The sequence below is a fragment of the Staurois parvus genome, unplaced genomic scaffold, assembly GCF_062004578.1.
Source record: "Staurois parvus isolate SC_StPar_1 unplaced genomic scaffold, SC_StPar_1.0 ptg000561l, whole genome shotgun sequence".
NCBI classification, from domain to species: Eukaryota; Metazoa; Chordata; class Amphibia; order Anura; family Ranidae; genus Staurois; species Staurois parvus.
In genome coordinates this window covers 4,706,769-4,732,660 of record NW_028318357.1, presented here as the reverse complement: position 1 = coordinate 4,732,660, position 25,892 = coordinate 4,706,769, and the positions used below count along the sequence as shown (strand labels likewise).

The window sequence follows — 25,892 nt, the reverse complement described above, 5'->3', positions numbered from 1 at the left end:
TGTAAATTCTTTAGATGTCTAGCATGAACTATATACAACATACAGCATTTAAGATCTCCTCAACGTGACTCAATGGGGTAGATTTACTAAAACTAGTGCAATCAGAATTGGATGCAGCTGTGCATGGTGGCCAATCAGCTTCTAACTCCAGCTTGTTCAGTTACGTTTTGGAAATAAAACCTGGATGCTGATTGGTTTCTTTGCAGAGCTGCACCAGATTGTGCACTCTCCAGTTTTAGTAAATAACCCCTGTTGCAGTCAGGAGATTTTGTTGCCACTCCTTTTTTCTGCTGCAGCTAATGAAGGGTCAACTTAGCCTTATGTTTGGACCATGAAAAATCCAAGTGCACTCTATGCATAGCTCCTGGACTGATAAATGCAGATTTTCCTCCAATATGTTTGATAATGTGCTGTATTCATCTTTTCATCAATGTTTACTAAAATCTCTGTGCCACTGTAGCTCACACACGTCGAAAACAGCAGAGAGCCACCTCTATGCTTCATGGCATAATGTGCTCCTCTTTATAGGCCTTTTTGATTCCAAACACAGTGTTTATTGTTGTTACCTTAAAGTTCAATTTTAATTTCATCACTCCAAATTATTTTGTTTCTGTCGTTTTGAGGCTTCTCTAGGTGGTGTTTAATTAATTGTAAGCTAGATGTTTTGTGGCATTGATGCAAAAAAAAAATGTACAAGATACTGCCATGAGTATGTCAATTTATAAGCACAACTGTATACACACTGTATGTATTAATATCTGAAGGTAATGTAACATTTACTATATGTATTCTGGTATGAAGTATGTAAAGTGGACAGGCTCCACTGGTAGTGGCAGTGGTTAAAAGAGAAGTAGGGATTTACATTTTTTTCCTCCATACCTAGGTGGATGCAGGATCGGATAATGCTGCATGTGTCCGCTGCCAGCTCTAAGAGTGAGAATTCAGCGATCACATGACCACTGATCGCTGAGTTCACACAGCCGCTCTGAGCAGAGAGTGGTGACTGTCAGTCACTGCTCTGCCCCTCCCAGCTTTCACTGGAGAGCTGGGCTGTGGAGGGGGAGGGAGCAGCTGGCTCAGGCTCTCAGTAGCTCTCTGAGAGGCTGATCTACGTGCTGCTCCAGACTCTGGGGTGAATCCTGACTTTGGACCGGCTGAGTGACAACAGCCTGCTAGGAACAACAGAGGCTTTCCCACTCAAAGCTCTACAAAGCCTCCAGGATTCAAGACTCAAAACAGAATTGATTTAAAGTATATGTAAACCTAACATTTCAAATTCCTGAAATGTAGGTGTTGTACCATATACTGTTGTTAAAAAGTATTCTGTTCTTTGTATTGCTTTCTTTGTGTGAAATCCCTGGTGTTCCTGCCAGTCTCTCTGCATTCCTGTTAAAAACTGACCACACTAAGCAGGAGAACACACAGTGGTCAGTTCTCTAGCTGTGCTAGGAACTCAATCTGCTCTTTACCAATGATCATATTTGTCCTGACACGTCCCCCGTTCACTGTGGAGATCAGTGTAATGCTGTTTCTCCTCCCCCAGCTGAGTACAGAGGGAATGTGATCACTTATAAAAATGTCTAAAAAGTATTTATAATTTCCTTATATCTATATACAAATATTTTACCTTTCATTTATATTTTACACTGAATGGGTTGTTACAAAGTGAAGGTTTACAAATCTGAAAAAAACAACAAGTGTGTTTTCTCTGTATCAGTCATTAACCATAGAGCCCATAACCACATGTCTACATTCCTGCCAGCCAGTGTATTAACTGTGTGTGAATAGTAAAATGTAATGTATAGAATTTGTAAACAGTATACCAAAGAAATAATGCACTTATGCAATATCTTTTGGAACCTCAGATTTCCAATAATATTCGACATCCAGATGAAATGAATTGGAATCATGTTTCACTCTGCATTATAAACGGTGGTGGAATCAGATCATCGATTGATGAAAGATCAAGTAATGGTATGTATTTTCACACATTAGACCTTGTGCTGGAAATTACATTTTTCTCATGTAAAAAGCAGTGTTTGCCATCAATGAAAGCAGACAGTTCAGGGTTAAAATTATACTATAAGCTGGCTAACACACTTGAACTTTACTGGCATCCCAGTCTTAGTCCGTAGGGTTCAATATTGGGTTGGTCCATCCTTTGCAGCTATAACAGCTTCAACTCTTCTGGGAAGGCTGTCCACAAGGTTTAGAAGTGTGTCTATGGGAATGTTTGATCATTCTTCCAGAAGAGCATTTGTGAGGTCAGGCACTGATGTTGAATGAGAAGGCCTGGCTTGTGGTCTCCGCTCTAATTCATCCCAAAGATGTTCTGTCAGATTGAGGTCAGGACTCTGTGCAGGCCAGTGAAATTCCTCCACCCCAAACTTGTTCATCCATGTCTTTATGGATCTTGCTTTCTGCACTGGTGTGCAGTCATGTTGGAACACGAAGGGGCCATCCTCAAACTGTTCCCATAAAGTTGCTAGCATGAAATTGCCCAAAATGTCTTGGTATGCTGACACCTTAAGAGTTCCCTTCACTAGAACTAAGGGGCCAAGCCCAACCCCAGAAAACAACCCCACACCATAATCCCCCCTCCACCAAACTTTACACTTGGCACAATGCAGTCAGGCAAGTAACGTTCTCCTGGCAACCACCAAACCCAGACACGTCCATCGGATTGCCAGAGAAGTGTGATTTGTCACTCCAGAGAACATGGTCTCCACTTCTGTAGAGTACAGTGGTGGCATGCTTTACACCACTGCCTCCATTGTTTTGCATTGCACTTGGTGATGTAAAGCTTGGATGCAGCAGCTCAGCCATGGAACCCATTCCATTAAGCTCTCTATGCTCTGTTGTTGTGCTAATCTGAAGGCCACATGAAGTTTGGAGGTCTTTAGCTATTGTCTCTGCAGAGAGTTGGCGACTTCTGTGTGCTTCAGCATGCGCTGACCCAGCTCTGTCATTTTACGTGCCTATCACTTTGTGGTTGAGTTGCTGTTCCAAGTCGCTTCCAATTTGTTATAATACCACTAACAGTTGACTGTGAAATATTTAGTAGCAAGAAAATTTCACGGATGGACTTATTACACAGGTGGCAACCTATCACGGTACCACACTTGAATTCACTGAGCTCCTGAGAGTGACCCATTCTTTCATAAATGTTTGTAGAAGTAGTCTGCATGCCTAGGTGCTTGAATTTATACACCTGTGCCCATGGAGGCGATTGGAACACCTGAATCCAATGATTTGAAGGGCTGGCCCTATACTTCTGGCAATATAATGTATATTTCAAATGTGGCAGAGGAGGGGGAAGAGGAAGAAGAGCAGAAATTCCCCTTTTGAGTGCTTTAAAGTTAACATCTTTTTGTGCTAAGTTTACTATATGGGCCATATGTATTTATACAAGCTGATCCTATCTCCCCTTAAATGCTTCTTCTCAAGGGAGCATAAATTCAGTTCAGCTAACATTTTCTCATAGCTAGGTTCCTATATTAATGTAGTGCAAGAAACAGAAAGGGAGCCACCCCACTTCGAAAAGTCCAGAATACATTTATTCATATCATTAGATACAGGGAAAATCCACGTACTCCTTTTATGCATTTCGTTCCACCTGGAGTTTAATCATAGTAATATTCATCGATTTTAACTGTATCACATTATATAAATAAATGTATTCTAGACTTATTGAAATTGAGAAACTCCTTTTCTGTTTCTTATGCTACTCTTGTTAGCAGAGCACAGACTGCTTTGGAGTCTACATCCTTTAGTTAGTGGAGCGAGGGTGTGAGCCTTGTAGCAGGGTGTGGGATGATTTGCAACTTTTATTAAAGTGGTTGCAAAGGCTAAAGATTTCTTAACGTAATACATTCCCTGTATTCAGATAAAAAAAATGTTTATTTGCAGCTACCCCCAGCCCCTCCCTTATACTTGCCTAGTCCCAATCTTGATCCAGTGCTGTGCCCAAGAACAGCTGTGCTACTCTCTCTCTCCCTCCTCACTGGACTCAGTGAGATCAGTGGAAGCTATTGGCTCCTGTTGATGTCAATCAAATCCTGTGAGCAAAGGGGGGGGGGGGGTGCTGAGCCCACATGTGTGCCACCATAGGAAGTAGCTTCCTATAGTGGCACATAGTGCAGATGAGGAGTCAGGAGCACTGGCGCAGGACCCCAGAAGAGGAGGATTGGGGTTTCTCTGTGCACAACCATTGCACAGGGCAGGTAAGTATAACATGTTTGTCATAAAAAGAAAACCTTTACAACCACTTTAATGTAGTTGCCCTTCTCTTTTCAGATTCACCGAGTCTTATATTATCCAACTAAATCATGTTTGTTCAGTATAATCATTTGTAAGTCTAATGTATTGTCAGAATTGTACAAAAATCATTTTATACTTTAAAATACTTAAAAAATGATGTTGGGAATTTTAAGTGGTCAGAAGAAACGTTTCATGCAGAGGGGGAAACAATGACATAACTGTTAAATTACTCATTGAAACATGTTTTTGATGTTTCCTGTTTTACACAGAAATCAAATACAGTAATATTTTTGGTGCAACTCATATCTCAAAGACATTTTTGTAGAAGAGTTAGTCATTTTTAGTAAATTAAATATTTTATTTCTTTCCTGACCAGGCCTTGGAAATGTTAACTTTATTATTCCAACGCGTCACCTACTTTTACAAACAAGCCAATGCTCTTGGCATCATACTTTCCATCCCTGAGGAGTTTTTAAATGTTGAATGTGTTTGTGTACCACCTCTAAAGAACTATTAATAACAATTTGTGTCTTTAAAGCTTTCCAACTATTCCAACTGCTTAAAGCATTCTGGGGAGTAGAAAAATATTTATTAGCTAGTTATTTAAAAAAGAAAACATGCATGCTGACTAGCATGGGATGCTTTTTACAGTGGGAACTTGAGACTTGCTTCACGCCCAACTGTAGTCACAGAAATAGATATGTAGTCAGACATACTAGCAATCTCCATTTTCATAGTCTTAAACTGGCCATATGCTAATAGAATTTCATTAAAAAATGTTCATTTTCAGAACATTTGTTTAATTTTCTAATCGTTAGCGGGGTTGTTGGGGAATGAACTGATGTTCGTTTTGGAAAATTTGAAGGAGCAGGGTGGAAACTTTTTCTCTAATGAATTTCTAACTGTGTATGTGGTTTTTATTTAGTAAAGTTTATTCATTCAAAAATCAAATGTTAAAGGTCAACAGAACTGTGAAGTACTTTCTAAACACATTTGTCAAGAGGTCAAATATACTGAGAATTTTTGTGCAAATTTTTGTAGGAATTGTCAAAAGAAGTGAAAGTATAGGCAGCTTTACCATCACTTTTCTGTTACAGCAGTGTGTCTAAACAGAAATCTGTAGTTCAATACGCATTAGAGTAGATAATGCCGCCTAGTGCACTCCATTATCTACTATAGCTAGTCAGACATGTCCCATCTCTGGTCAGACATGTCCACTTTCTTCTTCAATACTAAAAATCTATTTGAGGACACGTGTAAGGAAAGGTGTGCCCCTTACTCATCCATGCCAGCAAAGAGCACTGTGGGAGGGCTGAAAGATGTGAAACTCATGTTGGGCTTTAAAACAAGTGCCCATGTGACAAAATACCAGGTTTGCTTTACAGTAGGCAGTGTTAGCAATTTCATCCTTTCAGCTTGGAAGTCTTCCTGAGAAAATCAAATATAAATAAAGCTATGTAGGTACCATTGCTCCTACATGACAGTGTCAAGACCTGTATTTAAGTGCTCAGTTGCTTGTATTGTGGAAAGGCATGGGGGCATGCTACATGTTCTCCCGTACTTAGAAGCTCCAGTTATTTCTCTGGGCTCCTGTTCAGGGTAGCAAGGTATAACAAGAAAACTATTCAGAAGAGACCTGTATTGTTTAGCATAGAGCACTGGTCTCCAAACTGCTGCTGAGGGGCCAGATGCGGCCCTTTGCATGCCTTTATCTGGCCCTCGGGGCAGTATTCCTCTGATTGATGCGAAACACTATTGTGCCAACTGACATCAACAATGGGACACCATTCCTCCCACTGACAACAATTGGGCACTATTTCTCCCACTGACACCAACAATGGGGCACCATTCCTGCCACAGATACCAATGATGGGGGAGCTACTCCTAAGACCAAATGTGGTGATGTTTACTCCCACTGATGCCAGGAAAATTTCCACTCCTGCTGGCCACAGTCCAGTCTCCTAAAGCCTGAAGGACAATAAACTGGCCCTTTGTTTAGCAAGTTTGGAGACCCCTGGCATAGAGAAAAACATCTTTTTGATAACACCAGTGGCTTAGCAATTGAGATGGTATAGGTGGTAATTGCATTCAGGACCTAATTCAAGTATGCTTTTCTATTCTAGCCTTCATTACACCGTTGGAAGCTTCAACATATGTTTAGCAGCTAAAAAATCCTTAAATGCCTACAAATTAGTGCAAAATGTAGATTATGTTAATTTTAAAGCACTCCTAAAGTCTTTATTGACCCTCATTTGGCCTTCGTCTATTTTTTATGCTCCCTTGGTTCTCTAGACCAGTGTTTCTCAACCTTTATCCAGTCAAGGCACCCTTTACAATTATGCACAATCTCAAGGCACCCTCTTAAATTATGGACAGTTTTGAGGCACTCCATTCTAAAATGTGAAAAACTATTCTAATAGTTTTATGCAATGCGTCAACATTCACACGTGAACAACACTCAATATTAGAGGTGATTTATTCTCTCAAATCAAATACACTTTTGCACACTGATACTGAGTATCAGTGTTTCTCTTCTCCCTGAGTTTTTCTCCATTGCACACTGATACTGACCTGTATTCCAATATTTATTTTCTCCCTACGTTTTTCTGCATTGCACACTGACTAGTATTCCAGTGTTTCTTCTCCGTAAGTTTTTCTCCATTGCTCAGCTAATGTGACCCCAGTGGTGACAGAGAGGGGCGGGGGGGGATCAAACAAGGATGCTGTGCAGATGACCAACATCCTCCTTATAAACTGATGATGTATTTGGTTGTTGGGATGCCAATGGCTAGAAGGTTGTAATGGGGCACAATGAAAACCTGCAGCTGTGTAACTAAAAGGCAGGCTTGATTCACCTCTAGCTTGTACACAATTTTAAGCAATTTTTAGGCATTTTGTCAAGGAACCCCTAAAGAGACCTCACCCTGGTTGAAAAAGGCTTCTCTAGACTAATCCCAAAGTGATATTAAATAAAAAAACAGAGCCATGGTATACTTGATATTTTAGATACACAAAATTGGGTTTAGTGTCACTTTAAACCTCTAATTCTTCTTCCAGTTTTTAAAGTCTCTTACCATTGTTTTCAGGCTCTTTCCCTAATACACTTCACAGCTATTAGTGTAGCTTGAGCAGTGACGTTATGGTAACATGATCCGCTCTATGTGTACTACAATATCCATAGAACTGAATGTGTCTGAAGGTACATGTGTAGTCCATCTTGGGTGCAAGCCGAAAAGGCTGGCTACGTTCACATACACAAGGGAGAAGTGGAGTGTAAACGTAGCCACCCTAGAACAGGGAGTCTGAGAATAGCAGAAAACAGAATTAAACAAAGGAAGAAAGAGATAAAAGGTAGAATATTTGTTTTATATTTGGAGAGGAAAAAGAATAAATAAGAGATTGGTTCACACTATGTGCAGTGACCTGCATTTTTCCATACTCAATAAACGCAGGTCACTGCTAGGGCACATAGAAAAAGTTGTTTTATACCACAACGCTGGTGTGATGTGCTGTGTGTTGAAGTGGGAAAAATGCAGCATATCTGCATTTTTCTGCAGTGCACTGGATTGTACTGCATGTCACCGAACTGAAGTGCAACACACTGTGTTGCTGTACACACACATGAATGAAGTAAAAAAAGAAAAGTAAGCAGTGTGATGTGTTGAAATGTGCATTGCATCGATCCCTATTGGAGCTCATGCTGACAGCTGCTTACATGGTAGAACACTGATTTACTGCAGACCAGTGTGAAAACAGTCTTAGGCAGCCCTTAGATGATTCATTTTTTTTTTACATTTTATTTAACCACTTGGTTTAATGAAAAGAAATGCCCGATTCCCACATCCACATATCGGCAGGGCAGGGGGTAGCTGATGATGGACCTTCACTCATGTTCCCCATTAACTCATTGAGCGCTAAGTGTGGGTTACATGCGAGGACTTCCCCTGGGGTGAGTTTTTCTAGGCTACACTAGGCACCAGTCACAAGATCACTCTACTTCGCACATATTGGGTACATTTACTATATGCATTTCACCAATGCCTTGGGACAAGACCAAGGTCACCGTGGAGGAATACTTGACCTGAAGGCGGGTCTCCACTTTCAGAGATGACCTTGCATGCATATCTACACCATAACTGTTCTCCAGTTACTCTAGGGTCCCAGTGTAAACATACATACACTGAAAACTGCAATTAGGAGGGACACGCTGAGTCTTGTCCACAACCACCTGTCCAGCATTTTCCACTACCATTTCCAGTAGCAGAGTGAGCCCCGCCATAAACCTAGCACAGGCTCTACACTTGCACTTGAGTTGACTCTTGAGCTACTGTACAGCATGGGGATTTCTGCAATGAGGGATTGCTACCATTGTTATGGGAGACAGACCACAGTGGAAGGAGTGCCGACGATATCTACTTCATGGCTAGAAGCTGGCTCACATATAACAGCCAACAGGCTGCATTAACTGACTGTAGACTTCCTTTGCCCAGGCAACCACATGTAGTACTGCCCCATGACAACTATTTTAGTGCTAACTTTTCATACCCCAATGTGTTGGTGACCCATAACTATAGCAATGTGGCGGTTACTTGCACTACACTCTTTTGAATTACTTCTAACCAGGCAAAAGGTAAAATTTCACCATTTTACTTATGAAATGGCAAAATATTAGAGTCTCACAGATAAAAACAGTCTTTCTCCTAAATCCCTAATCCTAGCTCAGGCATACATGCTGTCCCGGCATATTTGCAAAGGTAGCGTCCATGCATATAAGCAGGTCCATTAGTGGCATTCCCCAATGGCTGGTATCTTCAGGATGAACTCCAGATTCCAGTAGCTTCCTACATCACATCAGTTTTGCAGATGTTTTAGCAGCATAGCAGGGAGCTTCGGTACTCTAGGACCAAGGGACTCCGGCCCTGGGCCACTGTCCCTTTTATACACAGGAATAGTGGGTCGGACCCAAGGAAGCCAAGTAAAAAACCCAGGAAAAACATTAACCCCAACTCTCCCATCTAGGGCATCACCTAACTAGTTAATTTACAACCCGTTTCCACACACTTTTGAGATGGATGGGAGAATCACTCCCGCTAAGCTATTCTGTTCCCACAGCGGGGAGACTTCCCCAATGTCAGAACACATTGTATCAGCGCTGGCTATAGCTGGTGGCGCTGAACAAGCCTCATTTATCCGACAGGTTGGTTGTACATAAATATGTAAAAAAGAGGACCTCCTGCGCTCAGAACTTAATATAACTATAAAAAGCTGCTAACACCTGCACCTTATTACCTAAAAGTGGAAAAAAGCAAAAATTAAAAAAATAGGTGTAGCGCTCTCTAACAAAACAGTGACTGAATCCCCAATAGGGAATAATGATGTGACAAATAGTGAAAAAAACAACCAACTTATAGAGTTCCAATACTGGATAAAATGGCACACGTGAATAACCTCAATACAATGTATTGATATATAGTGAAAACACACATGTGATCCCAATACTGGAGGATAAATCCTGCACAAAAAGTGACAAAAAAGTGCTCCGTGTCCAAACACTCAAATCATATACCGAATATATAAATAAATATATAAACCCCTATAAAAATATGATCGATCCAGTAATATACAAATAACAGTATTGTGAATAGAAAAAATATACATAAATCTTCTGCAAAATATATAAACACAAATCCAATCTGACAGTACATGACACCAGTGTCCACAAATATATATAAAAAACATGCAGGTGATTCTTGTGCGTTGCTGCCTCTGGTGATGATTCCACACACAGCTAGATTGGCTCCTCATCTCCTTACCGTGACCCTAAAAGGGCCTACAAGCCTTTGAGATCACTCCTGGATCCTCCCAGATCAAATCGTATCCTCCAAACAATTTCACAACAGGAGAAACAGCATATGACTTTCAGACCAAGACCAGCTTGATATTCCCCTTTAAATGCCTCTAGTCATTATGACCAGCTCCCACAGGATCCATAAAGAGAAGAACCTCCATAGCATGATATCGTTTATTATGCAGTAAAGATAAATAAAACCAATGCACTCACATTATATTACATCTTGTACATAGCCTTAGAACCTCATGTGATGGGTGTACTTGCATGGGTTCTTTTGAGAGCCCAAAGATGGTGTCCGCGCCGGAAGTGACGTCACCTACGCGTTGCGTCACACACGTGACTTCATCAGGGTACCCTATTCACAATACTGTTATTTGTATATTACTGGATCGATCATATTTTTATAGGGGTGTATATATTTATTTATATATTCGTTATATGATTTGAGTGTTTGGACACAGGGCACTTTTTTGTCACTTTTTGTGCAGGATTTATCCCCCAGTGTTGGGATCACATGTGTGTTTTCTCTATATATCAATACATTGTATTGAGGTTATTCACTTGTGCCATTTTATACAGTATTGGAACACTATAAGTTTGTTGTTTTTTTCACTATTTGTCACATCATTATTCCCTATTGGGGATTTCAGTCACTGTTTTGTTAGAGAGCGCTACACCTATTTTTTTAATTTTTGGTTGTACATAAGTTAATTTTGTTCATACACAGATCGAAATTCGGCTTGTCCCTGCTGAACCCGCTGAATTTTAATCCATGTATAGCCAGCTTTAGGCTCCATTCACACCAGAATGAGGTGCAGTAAACCTGTGTCTCGTTCACATTTCCCAAATCACATTTAAAACACACCGCAGCTGCAATCTGCAGCGGCTGTCAATGTCATCCCAAATACAGGTCCTAAATGCAGATCCGTTACAGTACATTTACAAAAGTAGTGCATTTACTACTTTTAGCATGTTCCTGTGCAATTCCTAGTGTGAAGCTGCACTTTATTAGTATTTGATACAAGTGTTTATCTTGTTTATAAACATGTTATAATCTGTAAAAAAATACAAATCAAATGTTTACATCTTGTACTTTATTTTGTTTTCTAGCTGGAGGGAGAAGGTATATGAGTGGTGTTTAATGTAGTATTTTTGGAATTCTTTAAATTATTGAATTATGAGGTGATACTCCTTAGTTTGGTTGTATGCATTTTGTACAACCAAAACATCCTCTTAGTTTTAAACTCAGTGGGGAAGGGTTGGAACTGTTCTGGATTTTTAGTGTCATCTTTGTTCCCATTCAGGCACCTTTTGTTAACAGAGTTATGAAGGGTAGCACTTTCTGGGATTTTTGCCTGTCTTCATATACTGGTAAAACACATATTCCTCATTTCTTGTCTTGCAATCACATGGGCAAAAAGTGTGGGAGGTCCCACCAGCAGGGTCACAGAATGCAATGCAAAAAAGAGAAAGCTGAGGGTTAGATTTGGGCACCTGCAGATAGCCCACATTTCCCCTAAGGTTTTCATACTTAAACCATTCTCCCGCATCACTATTCTGCAGCATTCTGTCTGTTGCTTGGTTATTGGAGCTTAGACAGGGGGGTGCATGTGACAGTGTTTGAGCCTAGTGATTGGCTGTCCATGCTCATTCATACCCAGAAGTCCCACCCTGTTAGTAAGGACTCCGGCAGCATGGGGAAGGTGGCCTGGAAGTGTGGATCAAAAAGGTTAACAACCAGGGGGGTGTTGTGAAATATCTGCAGAGACTGTCACTTTGTCCTGAATGGCCCAAGTGACAGTTACTATTTAAGCTTCATGCACATGGCTGCCATTGGTCTTATAGTGTACAATACAACTGTATTTTCTCTGCCGGAACTGACAGGTGCAGTGTACAGCTGCTGCCAATCATCCTGTACAAATCATTGTCAATTGGTGGCTGTACACATACAGTGCCTTGAAAAAGTATTCATACCCCTTGAAACTTTTCACATTTTGTTATGATACAACCAAAAACCTAAATGTATTTTATTAGGATTTTATGTGATAGACCAACAAGCGGAAGGAAAATGATAAATGGCTTTCAAAATAAATATCTGAAAAGTGTGGCGTGCATTTGTATTCAGCCCCCTTTACTCTGATACCCCTAACTAAAATCTAGTGGAACCAATTGCCTTCAGAAGTCACCTAATTAGTAAATAAAGTCCAACTTTGTGTAATTTAATCTCAGTTTAAATACAGCTGTTCTGTGAAGCCCTCAGATGTTTGTTAGAGAGCATTAATGAATAAACAGCATCATGAAGACCAAGAAACACACCAGGCAGGATAGGGATAAAGTTATGGAGAACTTTAAAGCAAGGTTAAGTATAAAAATATATCCCAAGCTTTGAACATCTCATGAAGCACTGTTCAATCCATCATCCGAAAATTAATCAGAGAAGCAGCCAAGAGGCCCATGGTAACTCTGGAGGATCTGCAGAGATCCACAGTTCAGGTGGGAGATTCTGTCCACAGGACAGCTATTAGTCATGCACTCCATAAATCTGGCCTTTATGGAAGAATAGCAAGAAGAAAGCCATTGTTGAAAGAAAGCCATAAGAAGTCCCGTTTGCAATCTGGGAGAAGCCACACACAGCAAACATGTGGAAGAAAGTGCTCTGGTCAGATGACCAAAATTGAACTTTTTGGACTAAAAGCAAAACTCTATGTGTGGCAGAAAACTAATACTGCACATCACCCTAAACACACCATCCCCACTGTGAAACATGGTGGTGGCAGCATCATATTGTGGGGATGCTTTTCTTCAGCAGGGACAAAGAAGCTGGTCAGAGTTGATGGGAAGATGGATGGAGCTAAATACAGGGCAATCTTAGAAGAAAACCTGTTAAAATCTGCAAAAGACTGGAGACTGGGACGGAGGTTCACCTTCCAGCAGGACAACGTCTGTAAACATACAGCCAGAGCTACAATGGAATGGTTTAGATCAAAGCATATTCATGTGTTAGAAAGGCCCAGTCACAGTCAAGACCTAAATCTAATTGAGAATCTGTGACAATACTTGAAGATTGCTGTTCACAGACACTCTCCGTCCAATCTGACAGAGCTTGAGCTATTTTGCAAAGAAGAATGGGCAAAACCTTTACTCCTGAGATATGCAAAGCTGGTAGAGACATCCCCAAAAAGACTTGCAGCTGTAATTGCAGCAAAAGGTGGTTCCACAAAGTATTGACTCAGGGGGGCTGAATACAAATGCACACCAGACCTTTTCAGATATTTATTTGTAAACATTTTTGAAAACCATTGATCATTTTCCTTCCACTTCACAATTATGTGCCACTTTGTATTGGTCTATCACATAAAACCCCAATAAAATACATTTACATTTTATGTTGTAACATGAGAAAATATGGAAAACTTCAAGGGGTATGAATATTTTTTCAAGGCACTGTATAGTACTGTGCAAACGTTTTAGGCAGATGTTAAGAAATGCTGTAAAGAATGCTTTCAAAAATATATATATTAATTGTTTATTTTTATCATTTTACAAAATGCAAAGTGAATGAACGGAAGAAAAATCTAAATCAAATCAATACTTGGTGTGACTACCCTTTGGCTTCAAACCAGTAACAATTCTGTACACTTGCACAAAGTCAGGGAGTTTGTAGGATTAGAATCAGGTGTATGATTAACCACTTATACCAAACAGGTGCTAATGATCATCATTAATTTCATATATACTGTAGATTGAAACCAGTCATTACCTCACACAGAAACAGCATGGTAGGAGGCTTAAAACTGGGTGAGGAACCGCTAAACTCTGTTACTAAGGTGAGGTTGTGGAAGACAGTTTCACATAACAGGTCATAAACCATGGCAAGACTGAGTACAGCAACAAAACACAAGGTAGTTATTCTGCATCAGCAAGGTCTCTTCAAGGTAAAGATTTCATAGCAGACTGGGGTTTCAAGATGTGATGTTCAAGCTCTTTTGAAGAAGCACAAAGAAACGGCAATGTTGAGGACCGTAGATGCAGATGTTGGTCAGGGAAACTTAATGCAACAGATGAAAGGCACATCATGCTTACTTCCCTTCAACATCGGAAGAGGTTCAGCAGTGCCATCACCATAGAACTGACAGAAACCATTGGGACCCAAGGACATCCATCTACTGTCTAGAGAAGTCTGACTAGAAGTGGTCTTCATGGAAGAATTGTGCCCAAAAAAAGCCATATCTCCGATGTGGAAACTCAACTAAGCACGAAAACTAGGAAATGGGGTGTAGAAAAATCACAGCAGGTGCTCTAGACTGATGAGTCAAAATTTTAAATATTTGGCTGTAGCAGGAGGCAGTTTGTTGGCAAAGGGCTGGAGAGTGGTACAATGAGTGTCTGCATTTCTGCAAACAGAGTTGGAAATGTGGTCAGAATCAATGGTGTCCTCAATGCTGAGAAATACAGGAAGATACTTATCCATCATGCCATACAGTCATGAAGGCATGTTAGTGGCCCCAAATGTATTCTGCTTCAGGACAACAACCCCAAACATACAGCCAGCCAATGTCATGAAGAACTAGCTTCAACATTACGAACAAGGAGTCATGGAAGTGATACTTTGGCCCCCACAGAGTCTGATCTCAAAATCGAGTCTGTCTGGGATGACATGAAGAGACAGAAGGATTTGAGGCAGCCTACATCCACAGAAGATTTATGGTTGGTTCTCCAAAATGTTTAGAACAACCTACCTGCTGAGTTCCTTCAAAAATTGTGTGCAAGTGTACCTAGAAGAATTGATGCTGTTTTGAAGGCAAAGGGTGGTCACGCCAAATATTGATTTGATTTTGATTTCTCTTCTATTCATTTATTTACCATTTTGTTCATTGATAACAAAAAATCAACTATTAACACTTCTATTTATGAAATGAAAGCATTCTTAATTTACAGAATTTTTTACACCTGCCTAAGACTTTTTCAAAGTAGTGTATATATGCTGCTCGGACTTGCATATACAGTATATGCACAGACCCGCCAACTGCCTTTCAGCATCAAATCCAGGCTCTTTTGGAGCACCCAGGAGGCACAGGTGCAGCATCCAAATTTATGACAGTCTGAAATGTGTGGCAGCTGGACATGGCTGCATGCGCTGGTCGTATGGCTCTGACTGCACATGGCCCTAAATACAAGTGTCACTTGGTACCATGTCCAGTCACTGAGAATTTCAGCTTTTTTTAGACCTTGACAGGCTGATTGCAGATGGGCTGCACCTGTGCCTCCCAAGCACCCAGAAATTCTGGGATTTGACGCTGAAGGGGCAAAGCACCAGTGTGCATGCAGCCTTAAAGTATTATCCTATTTGGCACAAAATATTGAGTGTTGGAGCATGGTATAGAATACAAAACATTACTATTTATTTTCTTGACTTTCAAGAAAATATTAAAGTGGTTGTAATGGTGGAACATTTTTACCCTAATGCTGTCCCCGAGAGGAGTGGCTCTCTCTGCTCTTCCTGTTCTCACTGACTCAGAGACAGCAGTGGGAGTCATTGGCTACTGCTGCTGTCAATCACAACCAGTGAAGAGGGAGCAGGGGGTAGGGCCAGACAAACAGACTCGGGGCACTATTGGGGCACTCAGATGGGGGATGAAGCATGGAGCACCAACAGGGAAACCCAGAGAAAGAGGCTGGGGGCTGCTATGTACTACATCGATAATTTCTAACAAAAAGAATACCTAATAAAAATGTTATTTGTTTTACAGGTAGCATAACTACTGAAGACTTGCTATCAGTGTTACCTTTTGGTGGTACATTCGATTTGATTGAAGTTAAAGGGTCTACACTAAAAAATGCATTTGAGCACAGTGTACACCGCCATGGTGCTAGTACTGGAGAGTTCCTGCAAGTGGGTGGTATGTTGATTTTCTCACATTTACATCAATGCATAATGATTACACAATGCATATAATCTTGTATGTAATGTATGTATATAAATAAAATAATGTATGTATGTAAGTAAAATATTGAAAATTAGATTTCCTTTTACTTTGCTTTAGTTTTTCATTTGTTTTGATGTTATCTATAATTTAAAAACCTGTGTGCTAAATTGTATGGCGTATGGGGCACACTTACAAGGAAAACAGGCGTAGACTGGTTGGACATTTTAGCTGTATATTCGATAAATCTGTATCGTCAGTCTAACAGTAAACTGACACCAGCGGTCAGAAGACATGCATGGCTGCAAGTGTAGACATATTAGCTAATAATAGGCGTAGTAGTGATAGACAGCTTTCTACTCTATATATGAATATAGTGCATTCTCCGTTTCACTCCTGTGTATGTTCATTCAATGCGAAAACATGCCGAAAAATAGTCAACCACCTTCAATTACATACCTACATTTTATTATAGCTCTTTGGCAAAATGTTACATCCCATTTGCCAGAAAATGATTCTATTCTATTTCAAGACTCTAAATAATTTCTCTATAAGCATACACAGTATATGACTGTCTCTTTATTTTGTAGGATTTAAAGTGGTGTACAATTTAAATAAAGAACCTGGGCAGAGAGTCCTCAAATTAGAAGCTATGTGTACCAAATGCAGAGTACCGAGATATGTTCCAGTGGAAATGGACCAAGTTTATAAAATTGTTCTTCCAAACTTCCTTGCTGAGGGTGGAGATGGCTTTAGTATGTTAAAAAGTGAACGCCTGAGACACGACAGTGGTAAGTTTTAAAACTGGAATATGGCACACTAATGTAATCATATGTAAGAGCACTTTGGATGGGAGTGAATTCTGCTGCATATAACAGTCATTATACACATCCGGACCTTGTATATTTACAGTATATTGAAGGAGAGTTCAATGGGACCTTTTTTTAATCCAGGGGCCTTGCCTTTTCTTTCGAAAAAAGACAGAAGATAGAAGCAGTGCAGAAAAAAATAACATATATAAACATAAATTTTTATAAACAGCATGCATACTGAACAACGGGCACGCTGTGCACTCAAAAATAAAAAGAGACCACACATACAGGAAAGAAGGTAAACACGGTGTTTTAAGCACATTTGTGTTTATTCTATACAATTCTATGGCCCCCTGGTAACCATGTGCAGACCATATGAAATCAGTGTGCCTTGAACATGTCTATACTGCAGTATTACGGTACACAACAACAAAAACCTAATACTTGTCATGTATACCATGAGCACTGTGCTCAGTACTTTTTGCTCCCTCTTTGATGAAAAATGTTCAGTATTGCTCATTCAGGCTGTGAAATTGGGAGAATATTGCTAGAATTGGCAGTTTCTTAAAGGGAATATGTAGTGGATTTGTACCTTTTTTCTTTATTTCTTATGTTTTCATAGTGAAGTTATTATATAATATTGCATATGAATATGCAATGGATGAAACTCTAGGCACCCTTTCACATTTATTTTTCTCCTTAAATGCTTGTTCACATCATGTTCATTGAGTTGTGTTTTTCTGCACGCCACCACATAAGTATGGTGTGAACAGGGCACACCAAAAACCGCGCCCTGTTTACACCCTGTTTACACCATACATGTGCAGTGAGGTGCAGAAAAACACAGCTCAATAAACATGGTGTGTACAAGCCCATACTCATGTTGTAAAAAGTCCTTTGACTACAGAGCTCAATAGCTGAAGCTGAAATTTACACACACAAGTGAATTCATATATAAAACAGTGCTGCTCAGTACTACACAAAATAATTAAAATAAAATTGACCTATATTGTGCAACAAACATGTCTCTGTTTTTAAGAGGTCTTAGAAACAAGACAACATGTCCATAATCAAACATTCTTTCTTTATACCGTGAATGTCCGTGAGTAATTTCTTCCAAAAGTGTCGTATACCCTTACATTTTCTGTCACCATATGTATAAATCATTGAAACATTCTTTTATTTTGTAATGTGAAATGACGATCACCAGCACGCCAATACTCTCACCTTATGCTTTGACCCAGTAGGAATTCGGTATCACACGCGTTCCCTTTTAAGCAGGGTGTCATATACCAGGAGTGTTTTTTCCCTCTACTCTGTAAAGATGTCCTTCAATCCACCTTCATCCTTGGCAATCCTTCAATTTTTATAAATGGGAAGCTCAAAAAAGAGAAATATATATAAAAAAAAGGGAATATATAGTGCTCTCCATATAACCACTGTTTTTAATTTAAAAATAGCCAATAGTATAAAAACGCAACTTAAAAAGTGCTCATAATCTTGTGAACAACAGTATACATTCATTTGAATAGAAAATGTCTCACGCTAGATGGCAGCCAGCTCACTTCCGGTTTGTGGCATGATGTCATCAGCTCCTACCCACACTTCTCTCTCTCTCTTCACTCTTTTCTCTCTCTCTTCCATCTCACTCTCTCCTCTCTCTTTCCTCTCCCTCTTCCCCCCTCTCTCTCTCCCCCCTGTTAAGATCAGTAAAAAAAAAAAAGAAAATTACTAATGTCATATCTTTTAATCAGTAGTACTCAGGGAATCCTCTGTCAGGATTATTTCTACAACAAAGATGCAACTGGGTTGATTTACTACAGACAATTAGGCCGTTCACTTGGAAATGTTCACTTTGCAAGGGAATTTTCCCTTAGTTTAGTGATCGAGGTGAAGTTCTACTGACTTCCATTATCTAATCCTGCGCAAGCAAAAATACAGTTTTTTTCTTCCCTTGTACATGATTGGGTATTCTTTTTAAAGTGAGTCTTCACTACATTCACTAAGTAAAGGGAAAATTCTCCTGCAAAGTGACCAGCCTATCTGCCTTTAGTAAATCAACCCCAATGTATGTTGCTGTGAAAATGCAGTAAAACTGCATGGCAGGCTAAATGATGGTTTTGGCAGTAAAAGGGTGCCTGAGTCTCTGAAACTCAAGAGAAGATTCCAGTTAATGACAAGCAGGTTTGCTGCACATAAGAGGGAGACTGCAGACAGCCTCTGCTCCTGATGAGTTCTAGGACGGTGTGAGTGAGGACATGTGGGGAGCCCATTAACGTGAACAGATAGGGAGCAAAGTCAGAATCACTTCTGAGAGTAACAATTGGAGGCTGAGGAGGGACAGAGGTAACACCTGTCATGTTTTGCCCTCTTTATTAATAAAGAAGATTTACATGATGGATACATTGCAGTGTTCACTTTGAGAAAACTTTGATGGGTTATGGAGATTCAGTCAAACATGATGAATACAGTATAATGCATTAGACATTTATCAATAAATTGAACTGAAAAAATACAAAAGCATTATTTGCCCCAAAGAAAAGAGGTTAAAAGTACCATGTGTAAGAGTTTCAGAAGAGCCATAGCCAACACAGTCCCTGTCTTAACAGACCAGTGTGTCTGAGCTAGGCAAGCAACAGTCTGTGAACTTTAAAAAAAGAAACCATTATAGTTTCCTTTTTAGGGTTAGCGCGGGCAGCCTTTGAAGAGTCTATCATTATACTTTCCATTTAAACGCAGAGGGAAACAATTCCATTGAACTGTTGCTTTTTTTTATAGGGTATAAATTTGAACAGCAGTCATATCTGAGGTCATCGCTTAAGAGACGATAGCTTGACATATATACATGCACATTTTCCCACTGTCTGACTGTCGTTGTTGCCTTTTTGTTTCCTTCCCAGGGGATCTTGATATTGCAGTTGTTGGAAATTACATTAATAAATTGGTACGGGTTTACCCTGCTGTGGAAGGGAGGATCCTGTTTACCACTGAAGACTCTTGCCGGTCATCAGCACATTTTAATCAAATGAACTACCCACTGGTTTACATCACAGCTTTTCTGGTGTTGCTACACCGATTATTCTAAACAATAGTAATTTTCAGCACAAAATATGAATACAAAATATTTTAGTGAATCAAGATTGTGAGATCAAGCCATCAAATGTATTTTTATCCGCTTAAAACACAAAATGAACTTATTGACACAGAGGCCACTTGGGAGATGTCAATGACTCATAATTGTGGTGTGACAATAAGCAGAGATTGCAGTAACTTTAAAACCTTGTTTTCATCACTCATTGCATTGCTACAGTATTACAAAACTGCAAAATGAACAATTATATCCTAAATAAAATATAGCCTCAAAAAAAGCAGCTGCCTGGAGAGAGGAGAACACAGGGCTTGCCGTCTGGATTTGCCATGTTAGTCCAAGAATTTAGCCATTACCCCATACAGAAGACAAGGAAGTATTCCAGACCAGACAGTAATTGCCAATTTGCTTTCTGGAACAGAGAAAATAAAAATAAATATAGCTATAATGGAAAAGTCAAAAAGAGAAAAACAAAAAATTTAGTATTTTTGAAAATGTATTTTTGAATAACATTAGAAGATGTACTATATGCTGATTTTCCTTTTTTACCTTGTGTTCATAATTGAACATTGTCAGGTTGTCATTGACAGTTTACAGTAACGTTTGCCATACATGTACCATGTGAATGTTCAACACAACAATCATAGAATTCTATTTCTAAGAAATCTCATTCATTAAACTGGCAGTTGGATCAATTAATTATCATTTTTTGCAAAAAAAAGTAGTAAAAAGGGAAGTCAGTCCAGATGTAAAATCCTATTAGAACCAACCACATCAAGTTTTTTAATTGTTGTGCTAATCAATCATTTTTTGACAAAAATATTGTTTTTAAATGATCAAATCTGTAATTGATTACCCATTTATTTTTAGGTGTATAGCCAGTCCAGCTGACCCCCTGGTATAAGTGAGAACACAGATGTGTTCCTTGCTTGCCTTTATTGTAGCTTTTTACTCTTAAAATGTATCTGTAGCCAAAACATTTTAGTTTTTGAACAAAACCCTATTAACAATGGTCAGCAGTATAACTAAGGAGGGTAATCTCCGAAGCATGGACACTGACAGCAATAAAAAAAAAAATCTGACAGGGGTTTTACACCTTTATCAATTCTAATACAACCAACCGAGAGGTAAAACAATTTTGGCTATAGATGTGCTTTCAAATCCACAAAAACAACTAATTGGTCTCACATTTGATAAAGTATCCATATAATTGTGAATAAGTGTTTATTTTTAATCTGAGCCCACCCTTGAAAATAATGGGTTTGAATGAAGTTTGAGTAATCTTCCATTGCTTTATGATGTGATTAAAGCCAACATTTTTGGGGTGGATTGAGTAGAGCTGGATGGATTGTACAATGCATGGTCCTGATCAACTCTCAAAGTTTTTGTGCAGCGCACTTCTGGAAACAGCAGACAGTTTCTGCCATGTCCACCAAAAAATCTATATGTATCTAAGAAATCTAGTTCTCTGCAACATGGAGAGATGCAAAAGCTAGACCTGCTCCTGGAAGTGGCCGCACAGCTGCTCCTGCTCCATGAATACTGAAGATTTTCTTATTTCAGAGGGATGTGTGTATAGAATCCAAAAGGAGGGGGTGGGGATGAAGGTTTAAATACACCTGGTTTTACACAGCAATCCCCAACTGTAGTTTTGTAAGATTGTGGAATGAGCTCTCCTATTAACCCGTTTCTACACTTGGACTGATGTCACACTGATGTGGTGGGCATCTAATATTGCTGGGCACAGCTGTGCTAGACATAAAGATATACATTTTGGCTCTGGCTGTGTATACTGAAATTGCTGCAGAGATTAGATTTCAATGCCTACACAATGAGAGGAAGTAGAGAAATGATTAGTGTATATGACTAACAACAAGGGTAGCAGCTGCTGTCCCACCACAAACATTGGGCTTCTGCATAGGTCATGTAATGGTAATTGACTCTTTGCTGGGAGGCAGATCTGCACAGAAATCCTGGCAAAGTGCCACCTATATGAAGGTGAATACCATCAGTGGTACATCCATTGACACAGACAGCGGGACTTGGCCCCACCCCTGCTCCCTTGTCAAAGCCAGGAGAGCCTCAATTCTCATGCACAGCGCTGGATCGCGATGGGGCTCAGGTAAATGTAATGGGGGTGAAGGGGTAAGTCTGTGACATAGAAGGTTTTTTTTTACCTTAATGCATTGAATGCATGAAGGTAAAACACCTTGAGGTTTTTAGAACCACTTTAAGAGCCAATGAACATTTAATTCTAAACTCCAGAAATACAGCTAACTACACAGATTATTTACATATAAGGAAGTTGTTTACCTACCAAAGGATTTGTATTTGTGTCCATCCCATCCTGAGATTTACGCAGTCCACCACAAACCAGAGCCATGTTTGTAGGGCAGGAGATTTAATGTTTCACTGCTGAAGTTGGGTAACACAGGTTTTGTTCTTTCCTTAGTCTGTGACTAGACAGTGAAATCAGAAGCAGAAAAGTGATGAGCTCATCACCCTAGTCTCTCCTCCTATCCATAGGTTTATTGTGCTTCTAGTGCTACTTCTTCCTCTCCCAGCTTGAGCTCTGCTGTACAGGGACTGTAAGAAGCTGATACCAGGTTAGATATACACAGGACAGCAGTTAGAAATCATGGGGCCCTATACAGCCAACCTGACAGCCCCCCCCCCCCACCCAAAAAAAACAAAGTTTACTATGCTTCAGTCATGAATGAACACAGTGACTGATCAGTGCCGAGTACTCATTGTGTTTATTCAGGAAAGAAAGCGTAAATGTGACATATTTACTAGTCCCTCCCCCCACTGTCTATCCTATTGTGTGCTTGCATCTGCCAGTGGAAAGGAGGGAAGACGGCAGAGGTGGGGATGGGGCACACGGGGGGAGGGGGGGGGGGGCCTGGACAGCAGGGGAAGATTTATGGCACACAGGAAGGGAAATGGGTGTGGGGATACGAATTACTGGAAATGGTCTCTGTATAGGGCATCTGAAAGCCAGCAGGAGGGAAAGGAGAAGAAGCTGCTGCAGAGAGAACCATACAGGGGATTGGTTCCAGTAATTTTTCCCCCCACTATGCCGATCATACTCCCTGCCCACATCCGTTTCACCCAGCTGCCTGGGCCCCCCTGCTGGCCTGGGTCCCATACAAGAGGACTGGTGGTATCCCCTTATCCATGGCCCTTGATATACATACATACATTGAGAGATGCCTTAATGAATACAGAGCTGTAATAATTTTTGTCTTTTATGTCTGTCCGGAGTTCAGCTTTATTGGAAAGCAGAAAAGCTCACTAATTGAACCCCACTGCTGTGAATCAGTAACAGTGGGAAATGTTTCATCTTTCACTGACGTTACTGAATATTGCCCATATAGGTTAGTCTTTAATCCACATTGGAGGAATAAATGTAGACATCCACTCATGTAGCAACTTTCTTTTTATTTGTGGACTGATGAAAAGATGGATTTACCATTTTTCTAATTTTATGGAATATAATCACCAATAATTCACTGCCAGTTTTACAGGAGATCCTATAGTCTTTGAATTTACCTGACTGGACATTTACTATTTGGAAACCTAAATACAATGATTTTCTGTATATCGTTTTTTTGTGCCATTTCTACAATTGCCATCAATCTGTGACTATGAATGGGAGGACTGAAAGGACAAGTCATTTTAGACAATTTTCTGGCATTTGTTACATAGTGTTTTTACAGGTTTGGATCTTTACTGCTGTTTTTCCTCACATTGTATATACCTCATATATTTGTACCAAAGGAAAATCAACTGGAATAAAGCTGCCTTGGTGTCTGTCACTTTCTTTGTAAATGATTAGCATGAAACATATTTTTCAGGACTGTTTTATTGGAGTAAATGTTGCTTCACATCTATTTTAGCACAGATTTCATACAATACAATAGTTGAACAGTCTCATTGCAGAGTGGCAAACCACAAACAAATTGCCACCTTCACAAATAGCATACAGTATGTAGCTTCAGTCATATAAATGTTCTGTTATGCTGGAAAAGGTCATTTGAAAATCTGACATGGAATTATCATTTTGCTCTGCAAGAGCTTGAAGGTACCTAAGGCAAGATATTTAAACAAAAACAATGCTATGAATAACAGTTCCAGTTGGCCTGAATGAATCACTGTCTCTGTCAAATGTTCATATTGGAGGCTGGGCAGACGATTGACCTGCTTCTGTACAAGTGTAGCCACCCTGTCCTAAATAGGGCATGCTGGGTGGTAGATTACCTAGCTCAGTGGTCCCCAACCTTTTTGGTACCAGGGACTGGCTTCTTTGAAGAAGATTTTTCCAGGGACCAGGGAGGGAGTTCGTTAGCTCTTCAATCATCCTGACACCATTGTTGATATGGTGTCAGGAAGACTGAAGTGCATTATTTCTATTATTACATTGTAATATATAATTAAATAGTACAAGTCACCATAATGATTACTGTAGCCTGCCACCAAATGCATCTTCTCACTGTAGCCTGCCACTAGATGCATTGTGTCACTTGTCACTGTAACCTGCGACCAGATGCAGAGTGTCACTAGCCTGCCTCCACAGCCACCAGACGCAGAGTGTCACTTTGTGAGGGTTTTGTGCAGTGAAAGAACTTACTAGAGCCTCCTGTAGCCTCTCCCCAATGCTATGGCCTCCACAGGAATCTGGCATTCAAGTACATGAGAGGGGAGACCACCACATGCGCAGCACAGAAAAGGGATCCACTCCTATTGAAATGTAGCATGTATGGAGGCAGATCCAAGAGCGGTGATGCAGGAGGTGATGCAGTCTCTCTGCTCCCTTGCTGCTCACAGTCGCCTGGCTTCAAACCAGGCATGGACTGGCACTGGTCTGCAGCCATGGGGTTTGGAGCCCCTGGCCTAGCTGATTTATAGTTTACTTGTTCATTTAGATTTCCTCTAAATTCATTGTAAGAATGCTTTCTTTCTTCTGCCAATAGGTGTCCCTGGTTTAGTAAGAAAAGGTACAGTAAAACTGACTTAAGAATATTTATGCTTCCCCTGGGAGGTTATGTGAGGACTAGTTGAATGATTAGGTCTGCAGCCTTAGAGACCTGTGCATGTGCTTAGAGTAGAAAGAGCCTGTCTATCCAGTTCTTCTGGTTGCTTGAGGCCCTGTGCTTAGGGAGCCTCACAGAGAACAGTAGAGGAACAGAGGATGTCGAAGATGGAGTGCCAAAAGTCACTCTCCCAATTGAGGTCATGGGTGAGGAACTTGTGGAGAGCCTTGGAAAGAAGCAAGGTGGGATCACCAAGGCTGCTGCTGTTGCCACTGGCAAAGTGCTAGTTGGTAATGGAGATGGCTGCTCTTACACTGATACAGATTGCCGGATTCAGCTTAAAGGCCCTTTGCCTGTACTGGACTCTGTTGTTGTGCTACTGCGTAGGCAGTAGTAGGGAACACAAATTTAAAAGCACTGATTTGTAAATGGTCAATAATAGAAGTATCTTGTGATTTTTTTTTTAATCCAAGACAGTCTTCTGAAATGTTTGCCAGTTTATGAATGTCTTCCAAAGCATGTCTCCAGTCTTCATCAGCTCCTACAGTAAGTTTGCAGTCACAACAATCACTTATAGCGTGCCTGTATTCTCTTAACTATCTCCTGTTGTATTTCTGCAATCTCTGACTTTTTGTAGCATTATATTCTCTGAATGTCGTGAGACCATTTGTTGATGTCGGGCCACACTTCAGGCCCCCATACATTGAGAGTTGAACACCACTGCTCTATAGCTGCTGTCAGTTTTTTAATTTGTTTTCTGGGTCCCAGAAACTTTGGAATTTGTTTACCACAACACGCACGGAAAGGAAAATGGGGGTAAAAGAACCCCCATCATTGATTTCAGTGGCAGTAATAGAAACTCCCAGCATTGCTGTCAGTGGCTGCAATAACAACCCCCAGCAATCATGTCATTGACCACAGCAA

At 40.2% G+C, this 25,892-nt stretch overlaps 1 protein-coding gene across 1 annotated transcript in view; it reads left to right on the top strand.

The window, feature by feature from the left end:
- NT5E (5'-nucleotidase ecto) overlaps positions 1-23,753 on the top strand; it is a 139,143-nt gene extending 115,390 nt beyond the window's left edge. Inside the window, exons 6-9 of the mRNA XM_089691338.1 lie at positions 1,866-1,974; positions 15,862-16,011; positions 16,626-16,826; positions 19,748-23,753. Coding sequence (XP_089547464.1) covers positions 1,866-1,974; positions 15,862-16,011; positions 16,626-16,826; positions 19,748-19,932 — 645 coding nt within the window. The 3' untranslated portion in view covers positions 19,933-23,753. The remainder of the gene's footprint in view (positions 1-1,865; positions 1,975-15,861; positions 16,012-16,625; positions 16,827-19,747) is intronic.
- The last annotated feature ends 2,139 nt before the right edge of the window (positions 23,754-25,892 follow it).